General features: G+C 33.7%; 1 protein-coding gene across 4 annotated transcripts in view; it reads right to left on the bottom strand.

Annotated features, from left to right (window-relative positions):
* Window positions 1–341: 341 nt before the first annotated feature.
* Window positions 342–11,277, bottom strand: part of LOC128235030 (IQ domain-containing protein H-like) — a 33,041-nt gene continuing 22,105 nt past the window's right edge. For all 4 annotated transcript variants that reach the window (XM_052949715.1, XM_052949717.1, XM_052949718.1 and 1 more), the window contains 9 exons: window positions 10,315–10,490; window positions 7,931–8,203; window positions 6,956–7,144; window positions 6,549–6,669; window positions 5,354–5,628; window positions 4,822–5,004; window positions 3,899–4,024; window positions 3,387–3,448; window positions 342–3,045 (listed from right to left, as the gene is read on the bottom strand). In XM_052949715.1, coding sequence (XP_052805675.1) covers window positions 2,847–3,045; window positions 3,387–3,448; window positions 3,899–4,024; window positions 4,822–5,004; window positions 5,354–5,628; window positions 6,549–6,669; window positions 6,956–7,144; window positions 7,931–8,203; window positions 10,315–10,490 — 1,604 coding nt within the window. In that variant the 3' untranslated portion in view covers window positions 342–2,846. The remainder of the gene's footprint in view (window positions 3,046–3,386; window positions 3,449–3,898; window positions 4,025–4,821; window positions 5,005–5,353; window positions 5,629–6,548; window positions 6,670–6,955; window positions 7,145–7,930; window positions 8,204–10,314; window positions 10,491–11,277) is intronic.

Raw genomic sequence — 11,277 nt, 5'->3', positions numbered from 1 at the left:
CCAATGTTTACCAAATGTGGTAACAATGTTAACTGTTATATCATAATCAAATACGAACACCAGAGACATTTGCCCGGAAATAAACTTATTTGAGCTTGTCCATCTAATTTCTGTCAAGTAAAGCTGAATTCAAAGCTCAGTCAGACAATACCCCATTTTGAAGTCAATAGGTCAAATTTGAAAGTCATGGTGACCTTCACTACAAAAAATACAGGTCCTTTGGTTTCCCTTCCATAACTTGAACAACTTAGTGACGAGTGTTCAAACTCTGTATGCACATTAAACAAGGTCAGATGATTTCTACAGTAATCAAAATGATAAGAATACAATAATGATGCCAATATCTATTTACCTTTTAATTTCCATCATTAACATTACATCAAAACAAGTCATGTCAACAAGAACAGTGTTGAAAAAATCAACAATCTTACAAGTGAATTTATCATGATGTCTAATAACAACCCAGACCATCTTAAAATATAAGACCAATCATTCAACAAAGGTATTTTGATCAAATAAGAAAAACTAACAGTTTTATTGTAAGTAGTTCTGGCAAGCTTGATATGTTAGTGCCTTAAAATTGGCAAGCTTCTCTCAATTTCTTATGAGGTTTTGACAAAAAAAAACACAAACGAAATATGTTAAGTATAACATTGAAAGCATTTTGTAATACAATGAAATAATTTCAAGTATGCATCAAAGAATAAATAACACCACCATGTTAAATTTTGTTAGTGCTTGAATGTTTAAGTACTTGAGCATTCAAGGGACTATACACCAGATGGTCCCAAAATAGGCAAATACAGTATATTTTTTTTTAAACAAGCCTAGAACTATCAATACCAGCTTGTATGAGGCCAATAATACAACACTTACATGATTAAAAGAATATTTTGTTGCTGTCTCAATTGAGTTTACATGTTTAAAAATAGTGCATAAGGATTTCCAGTTTAAAATGTGAATATTTAGTCATGTGATTAGTACAGATACATATTCTGACATTATTTTTTAAATTTACTGGTATTTACATGGTAGACAAAGCAAGTAAATTTTAAATTTGAAAAATACACAAAATCTGTGAAGGATACTTGTGTTGTAAGCTATGTGATAGTAAGTAAGATTCAATGGGTTGTACTCAAGGGTATCAATTTTCTCATTTTCTTGCAATTGTATCATCTGGTGTCTAGTCCCTTTACAGAGTTGGACGGAAATTGATTATGAGTTATCACAGAAAAAAATACAGGTAAATGCATTTCTTGGAATACTGTTGGAATGTTAATTGGTCGAATAAAAATACTAAATTACTTTTTGCTAAATATAAGAAAATTTGATTAATTGTGATTGTTCAGCAGTGAATATAATATATATTTCTGCATCAATCTTGAATACATAAAGCTAAACTAATATATTTTTTTAGTGAATGTTAGAACTTAAGAGCGTGAACCTTAAAATGGCAGTATTTTGAAATGCAATTCTCTTCCCTGAATGATTCAGTGATTACTACATTAATGAAATAAATGAAAAAGGCATACATATCTATGAAATCTATTACACCAAATTAATATCATTAACAAGGCATAAAATGAAAGTATGTGAATGAAATTCCAATACGCCAGATGAACATCGTATCAAGTTGCTGAAAAAAGGCAATAAAAAGTCATTGCAAAAATGCATCTTAACGAAGGCGGTTTAGATATATCTAATTACAAGCAAAAATCAGACCATAATCCTTCAATACCTCAAACAAGGAACATTACATGTGACACATCTGTAATAATGTACAATATTCTCTTAAAAGGTAGCATGTTACATATGTTACAATGAAAAACAGTCTATCACAATGTTACACAGACTAGCGCAATGTTACACAAACTATCACATTGTAACACAAACTATCACATTGTAACTCATCTGTTATAATGTAACTAACTAGTTTACAATGTAACAAAGTCTATCACAATATATCATATAAATGTAACACACCCATTACAATGTAACACACTCGCTTACAATGAAGCACAGTCCATCGCAATGAAGCACAGTCTATCACAATGTTCCAAATATATCACAATTTAATGATCTGTTACAATGTCACATTGCAATAAAGTAATAAACACAATATATCACAATGTAACACAGTCTATTACAATGTAGCAAAGTAAAACAGTTTTTACAATGTTAGTCTATTGCAATGTAACACAGTCTGTTGCAATGTAACACAGTCTGTTACAATGAAACACAGTAGATCACAATGTAATAATTACATGTATCCTAATGTTACACAGTCTATTACAATATAACACAGTCTATTACAATGTAACACAGTTTATTACAATGTAACACAGTCTGTTGCAATGTAACACAGTCTGTTCCAATGTAACACAGTCTGTTACAATGAAACACAGAAGATCACAATGTTATAAACACATGTATCCTACTGTTACACAGTCTATTACAATGCAACCAAGTCCATCATAATGTAACACACTCTATTACAAACATGGGCCGACACAGTCAATTGTAATATATATAACAAGTCAATACACTATCATAAATATCACGACTCAAAATGTAAAGGTTCAGGCATTAACAGGAGCAAAGAAAAATATACAATTTTTAATAGGAAAAAATAGTAACAAAATTGTTTATCACAGACTTTAACACTATTACAAAAGACATCAGCAGAGATACCTCTATAGGAAAGTTTTGGTTCAAACAACTATAGAAAATGCAGCAGAACTACCCCACTAACGCTATAGCATTTATTTCTATTATTTTTTTTGCTCTTGCAATGTACAAAATATTTTTAATTTAGCAGAGAAACCTTAACATGCTCTAAATTCCGTTTATTTTGGTTCCGGTGTATCATCCGTCTCTTCCTCGTCGGCATTTTGTATAGTGGTCCCCAGGATGCCCTCGATGTCACCTATTGCACGTTGGAAGTTGGTTTCGCCCTGCATGTTCGGGGCTGAGATTTCTTGATGGATCACAGACAGGTTACGGGCGAAACTTGCCAGTGCACCTTGTAGAGTCTCGCCCACCGTCCTGTAACATGCAAATATATGAGCTTTATATCTTACTTGATGAGTTTAGTCACTCTAAAATGTAAATACCGTACATTGATTCGGTGGATTGGATTCTAAATTATTAAAGAGAGGAGACAATGATTTTAAATGAAAATATGAATATCAAGTTCTTTTCTGTAATAAGTTCTTTTAATGAGTTCATTTTTCATATATGCATCTACATTTTGCAAGGTATCTTAATAAGCAGCAAATTGGCATGATGGAATCATTTAATTTTCGATAACCTGAAAGGACTGTATTGAAATATCATGACTTCATATTAAAGAAGCGAGTTCATATACCAACAGTGTAAATACTCACAGCATTCCAAGCTTTTCTCGGTTGAAACTGTCAATTAGTGTAAATACAGTTCCCTGTTTTTCCTGAAATTGAAACAGACTCTACATGGACCCACTGTGAGAAATTGTTGTCAATATAAAACGCATAAAAATGTTTCAAGTTAACTTGTAACTTTAAAAAGTTGTACATGTACCTAAAAGAAATTTGAATACAATCCTTTATGAAGCATAACTAAGTTTGGTAGCAGCCCATTGCAAGCAGTGTAACACTTTTTCATTATATTGAAAAGTACAAAGGATATATACCTTCACAACTGTTTTTACAAGAGTAAAGATACTTGCATCACATGTGCTAATGGTTTTTGCAACCCTGTGTACCAAGTTAAATGTTTATATTATATCTTGGTGGTTGTTTTTAGTGTGAGCCGAAGTGAATGGCAACTACAATAGCAAAACCATGGCTATGTTAAAACCTTCACTTTTTTCTTTCAAAATCAAACAAGCTTAAAGTTTTTGATGAATTTCAAATGGTACCTTGATGTCATATCCTATGCCATGTGCTCGACACATCTGGAAGAAGACGCTGTAGTGAACCACAGACAGATTTGTATGTAACAGCCGAGTGCTCATCACACCGAAACGATTTGTGTTCAGAGGTTGCTGCAAGAAAACAGGCTTTTTTCAAGATATTTAAGCAAATCAACACAAAGCACAAGGTTTATGTGCAATCACCTAAGGATAATGAATGAATGTTGAGGAATTCTTGCGATTTCCTACCCTATGTAGTAGATTATGTACTCTGTACCCGTGCCGGTGTACCCTTTAACACATAAACTTAGATCTTAACCTTAACCAGGACAGAAATACTAGAATACTCTTTAAAGAATGTCCAAGTATTTGAAGTAGTTATAAATGTAACGCAGGAATGTTGAAATTTCATCAAAAACTTACCACAAAGTCAAATTAATTGTGAGCCAAATTAAGAGTAGTTATCCAAAAAATTAATTAAACAGTCTTATATATTGATTTAGTTTACTACAATTGTCGGGCCAGCTATATAAGCTGATATCAATCTCTCTCGAGTTCATTTCCAGGGTAGAAACTAGTACTAGTGTTCAATTTGAGGAGGCTTCTTGGATGAAAAAATTAGGCACCTATATCATTTCATTATGATCATTACTTAAGTTAATACTAAAACAGATTCCATTTTAATATAGTTCTAATTTAAAGTTGTGATGTATTATATGATATCCCACAATAAACAAATATTGACTTGACTTCACTTATGATGTACTTTAAATTGTTTAAATTTAAAAAGGTATTCAAAACGTAGCAAGTTAATGATATTACTAATGAATGTTAGTCTACGGATGATAAAATAGTTGAGTCATATAGTATAGAAATTGGTCAAAAGTAAATTTTGCAAAAATTGAAGCAAACTGCAGTAGTTCACATACATCTTCATCAGTTCCATGTAATCTTCGTCGTCTCTTCTTGGCTTCCTGTTTTGGAGGAGGCACATCAAACACATGTGTCCGCGTGTTCAGTGTGCCGTTACTGACAAACGACATAAGCTGGAACATAGCGAGGCTATCGCTGTACTGAAGACTGATGTCTAAGGCCCAGAGCTGCTGCTCCATCTGAAATGTACACAATGTCATAAACAGTCCTAAAATGATTGAATGAATATGTATTCCATCTCAATGGTGACTAAGGAAGGCAAGAATGTCATGTACGGTCAGCTGATGACCAAAACCCATAGTTACTGCTCTGAAACATGACTAAACTGAGATTCATCCTTATCAATTAAAGGGTTATGTGTGATGGCCATGGTTGTTTTTTTTTAATACATTATAGGCTTTTATGTCAATGTTGCGATATAACATTACCATTGTTCAAAATAAGGAGTCATTGATGTTCGTGGTGGCATTATTATATCTATAAAGAGTAAGCTTGATTTTGAACTGAAACATATGAATATACACTTACCGTATGTGGGTCTATGAAAGTCACAAAGTCCACAGCAAAGTATCCCATAATTCCTCTAGACTTGCACGCATCTGCGATCCTGAAGCAACATTTGTTCAGAAGCTCTGGCTCCACAGACGCTTGTGGAACAGACACGCCCCAACAGGAGAACGGAGTATCTGCGTGAATCTGGTCACCGCAGCTGATGATACTGCTTGTGCCGTTGGGTTCTATCAACATGTCGACTGTCAACGTGGTTATGCTGTCCGATGGTGGGCAGGCTTCTATGATTCCTCCTGATGAATGAAAATAACAGTAAAGTGTTGGTAAATTAATGGAAATAGCGGTAAAGTGTTGGTAATTAATGGGAAAAAAGTAAAGTACATTAGTAAATGAATTGAAATAACAGAAGAGTGTTGGTAAATTAATGAAAATAACAGTAAAGTGTTGGTAAATTAATGGAAATAACAGGTAAGTCTTAGTAAATAACAGTAAAGAACATTGGTCAATGAATGGACACAAGAGCTGTCACAGTCACATGACAAATGCCCCCTAATTGGGTCTTGTCAGATGGGTCAAGGCCAACCTCTCCACCAAGTCCAAGCACTCTTTTTATGTTGATCTGACAAGATTTTTCTATTCAAAGTCAATGTGGCCCTGAATTTTGACCTGCTGACCTTTAAATTATTGTGTATCATCTGCAGGTAACAACCAACCACCCTACCTCAAGTATATCAATAGGACAAGCTTTTGGTGTCCAAGGTCGCTGCAATTTTGCTCTACAGCAAACTGACCTTAAGGAATCATCTGCTGTACTCCTCAGGGAGACAGGGAGTACAATAACAGTAACATATATTGGTAAACAAGTAGAGCTTGTAAGAGCTTTCATACTAAGAACTCCAAAAGCATTTAATATTTGATAGAAAATTCACCATCAACATAGCTATTAAAACTAGTTCCCTGTGCCAGTATGTGTCGCAAAACATGGAATACCTAACACCTCAAATCAAGCCCATTTAGGGGGTATTTTTCTCGAATTTAGAAACAATATGCAATGACCTTATGGCCCTTGATGTACTCAAATAATTTATATTGGTTAGCAAAAGTAATGGGCCGCAATGATCATCTGTTGTAGACCAAACTCAAAACCAATGCCACTCTGGATGGATACTACTGTGTGGCTTTAATAGCTAGTGTCTGGCTAAAACCCTCATACCTTTGCTGAGGAAGGAGGTGAGGAATTTATCCCATGTTGAGTACACCTTGGTGTTAACAGGGGTGCTGTGCTCCTCTAGCAGTTCCCCGATCTCTGACAGGATCTTGATAAATACTGGCTCCTGTAAGCATCATAAATTGAATTGCAAACAGATCATCATTTTTTCGTCCTCCTCATTTAATTGCAAGATGTTTAAATGAGTAAGATTGTTATAGTTGTAAACAAAATGTTTCTAAGTATTTCATTTATTATTTAAGTTTACATTTGTATTTTAATCAATTTCTTCTGCACAATATTGAAAAAATGAAGAAAAAACGCTTTGATAATCTTGCTCAATATTTTTATTCAAAATTATTTACTTTTTTAATCTATAAATTAAAAATCATTATTAAAAAGTGTAATCCGACCTGAGCCCACTTCTTGCTCCATTTGTCCCCGTAGCGTTTCTGTTCCTTGAGCGCCCAGCGGTAACATTTCAGGTGCTCCGTGATGTCGCAGTATGCAATACCCCTTCCATCAAACTCATCGTCCAGCTTGAACAGCCAGCGTTTAACCAGGAGGTTCTCTGTAACCAGTTGGGCCATCGACTCATGGAGCTGTAAAAAGTTGTAAAGGTAATTATAAATATTATAAAGAACATTTTTGTTGATTTTTACATAGTTTATATAGAGATTAATTTTTAGCTTCAGTGTAAGATCGAAATATATTGCACTGAGTGAGCACCAAAAGATAGTTCATGAGTGGCATAGCCATGAGTGAAATATTTACTTTTGATTTTCACGCAGTGCAACATATTGCTATCTTACACAGAAACAAACAATTTTTCTTTTATTAATATGCTTAGAATTGGAATCAAAAGTCATTGGAAAGATAAACCTGCCAATTTGTGTACACATATTATGTCATTTTGGAAAAGATGTAGTTGAAATTAAGTTCCAGCCCTGTGCACACTGACATATGATGTGGAACCAAAAGCGGGCTTAAGTTTCAAAACAGTGAAAAAATATATAAATTTGATATTTTTACTCTTTGAAATTGAAACAGTGAGTGAAATATCAATTATATTTCACTGATCACCGGAAAGCATATAACTAAATACCTCACTGTCTGATTTAAACAAAATTTGTACAGTGAATGATTAATTGTATAAAAGTAGTTATATCTTAATATGGTTAAACCAACAGATTTGTATCAATAGTAAACTAATCAATGTAATGTCATCTATTTGTTGTTGAAATTTTACACTTTTACTATTTTTAAGACTTGAAATTCATTTTTCAAAAACATAAGATAATCATGTGACTTAAATATTTTTTAATCATAAGAAAGAAACACATCATTCCCCTGTTCCAAAACCTCAACTTGGTCACACAAATACCTACCAGGCCAAGACTGTAGATGTCATATTCACTAGGCGGCATGTCCACCTTTGCACTGGCGAATATCCTCTTACAGCCAGACTTTGTCGAGTACAGATGCGCCACCTCGGGTTCGGGGGCAAAAATCGGCACCTCAAGGTAGTTGGCTATATCTAGGTCATCTACATGTGGGACATTCGTCATCATGTATGCCTCGCGTCCCCTGATCAGGTTCTTAATGCGTAGCATTGTCTGTGGGCTGTACTTCAGCAGTGTTGAAAGGCACATTCTGTGGGTCTGGAAAAATAATGATAGTTAGTTTGAGCAATTAGCCTACAGCAAGTATGAATTTGGCGAACAAAAAAGACTGAAAAACATTTTGGAATAAGGCCAAAAAAATATTAGGCTTAATGTAAAAACGTTATTGATATCATTGGGGAATGGCATTAAAGTTATCTTCTGTATAAAGCCTAAAAGGCTTTTAAACTACATATTAACCACACACACTTAAAGAAAATGTATAAAAAATTATACATATGTTTATAAACAGGCTTTATAAACGGTATCGTCGGGGCCTAAATTATAGGTAGGGTTAAGAAACAAGAAATATTTTTTTTAATGCTTAAGGTAAATTTCATTCCATAAACCTTTAAAAAATAGCACAGTTATTACACTGCTTTCTGACTGTTGTTTCATAGATAACAACATTTGTAATTTTGCTTGCAGATGTTGCAACCTAAGCTATTGAGACGTGTTTAGAGCAGAAATGATTGGAAAGTAAGGGCGTTTTATTTATCGCCAACTTTGTTTCAGCCATGTATATTGTTCGTTTGTAACGATATACGTCATTTAATGTGAATAAATGACATTTTTCAATTTCCATCCTGGTTTGTCAATTACTCGAAACAAATGAACTCAACTCATACTTTTAGGAGAGTACTCATAAATATGCTTATCCCTGCAGTGAATATTGTGAACAACTAAAAAGGAACTCATGAAACTTTGAAACATAAAGACAAACTGAAAGTGAAAATGTGTGAAATATGACAATTAACATTCAACAACAATTCAACTAGTTGCCCTACCTCTTCCTCAGCTTTAATCTCTTTCTTAAATGCAAAAATATCCAGAACTTCATTCTTATGTACAAAATCAGATAATGTACTTCTTAAAATTTGTACATCTAAAGAATTGTTTATGATTCTTTAAAAGAAAAATATTTCATTCATTCCTTCATAATCTCATGGACAATGTCTTATCAAATATAAAAAAAATAGTTACTAAGACTATGGCCTAATGGTGTTCCGCTGATGTGTTCAGTTGTTTTTGTTAACAATATGGTCGAAAGCAACAACTACGCGTAACAACTTTAAACATACACATACCATAAGTATAGTTAAACAAAAAAACAATGTCTTTCTTATATGGCCGATTATAAGGATTACGTGTAAATACACCAGAATTAAACTACAATTAAGGTCTTGTCAAAAACCAATTGTACTATCAAGAATCGGTTACTTGAGTGGAACCAATTATCAATAGTGAAACTGGAACCGATTCCAACCAATACTATGGACATTTCTTTATTTATGACAACATAAAAAAATTCTTATCTTCTTAGAAGACATGATTCTGGTATAATAGATTATGGATTCTTGCATACCGGATGTGTGTTTCCGGTCATGTGACCAGTGCTGGAAAAACCCATCTTACTTACCCCATGTAAGATGAGTCACGCGCTACATGTGTACAACGTGCCACTTCTTATTACATTTATTGTATGGTTTATGAAAAATAAATAATGCCATTTCAATAAAGCGCAATCATATATATATGTTTGCAAGGCTTTTAATTAAAATTGAAAATAAATAATCGTAAACAAACGCTATTTTTAGTCTCTGCGCTCTATGACGCCAGTAAACAACGTGCACGCGCTTTTTGGTGTAATTGTACAAAAGTTTGTTTTCAACATCATTTTTTTTACAAATTGATAAATTTAGATATGCAAGAAAAATTCCGGAAACACATGATAGATACTTATAATACATACAGAGCACATGACAATGTTCATCTGTTGTTGTTGTTTTTCAGTCAAAATATGAGCATAAGTCGCTGATTATTGCAGTTAGAATTATGGGTCTCATTGCAAGTGTGCAAATTGTCTCTGTTGACATGTGTAACAAGTTTCATTTGAATATTTTCTTTTTTTAAGGTATGGCCAAAGATAAAGTTTTTGCACAGCAATGCTGACATTGATACAGCTGCTAATTAAACTGATGACAACAATGACACCATGGCTTATAATGACCAAACCTCAGGTTTTTATATTCTAAAACGAGACAAGTAAAAATTAAACACCACAAACAATGTCCAACTACACATAGCATCAATTTATCAAAACTACCTACCGGGAAGCTCTTGATAGCTTCAGGAACAATTATCTTGTATCTTTCAGCAAATTCGCCCTGGTCTTCAACATTACCAGAATCGATTGCTGATTTAAGACCGAGAAGCTTGGAGTAATACTGTAGGGTCTCCTCACTGAGAGGCACAGGAGAGATAAAAATGACATCCACATTCGGATCTGAAAATAGACATTACCAGACTGTGTTATGTGATTATCATTTAGATGTTTGTACAGTATCTGCATGTACCATGCATATTCAAATCAAACGATAATTGTTGTTGATCATTTGTCAAGTTTATGTTATGTCTGTCAAAGTTTTGTTGTTCTCCTTCTCAATATTTTTTTACTAGAGTTCTGAAAATCAGATGTGTCACCTATAAGGCACGCACATCATTATGAAAATAACTCGTGCAAGACAATGGCCATCAGACAGGTTCTTAAACTCATTTGGGATGTTACGCCAATAAGCTTTGCTACCAAGGCTTGTAAAGATTGGAGAAAAAATGTCTGTGATAGAGAGCAGAAATGATAATGTGACGCAGTGTATGTGGGCGATATTGCCTAACATTATGATTCCCCTCTTCTGCCATACCATGTAGGCTACATAAAATCTCCTCAATAGACGAACAACTTATTACCTCTTTGAAACAAATTCCATGTACAGTTGAAAATATTTTAAGTGGTGAATGTTAAGTTGGTGAATTATAAAAATAAAACGTCACCAAGAATGCATCTTGAAGACCAATTTTGCAAAGATAATGTTTTTTTCTCAATTTTTACATAAATTTTAATTTAAAGACATGCTTACACAAGCTCTTCAATATAAGGTAAAAAGCTTTTTTATAAGTTATACGAATTTTTTTAAGCTTGATAGTGACAAAACCTGATAGCCATTTTGTCCATTTTTAGGCCATGGGAAATTTTGCTTGGTGGTGATCAACCTTTTGGGTTAAATAGGCGGACA

The sequence above is a fragment of the Mya arenaria genome, chromosome 5, assembly GCF_026914265.1.
Source record: "Mya arenaria isolate MELC-2E11 chromosome 5, ASM2691426v1".
NCBI classification, from domain to species: Eukaryota; Metazoa; Mollusca; class Bivalvia; order Myida; family Myidae; genus Mya; species Mya arenaria.
The sequence above is the reverse complement of the archived record's forward strand: the minus strand, read 5'-3'. Positions and strand labels throughout refer to the sequence as shown.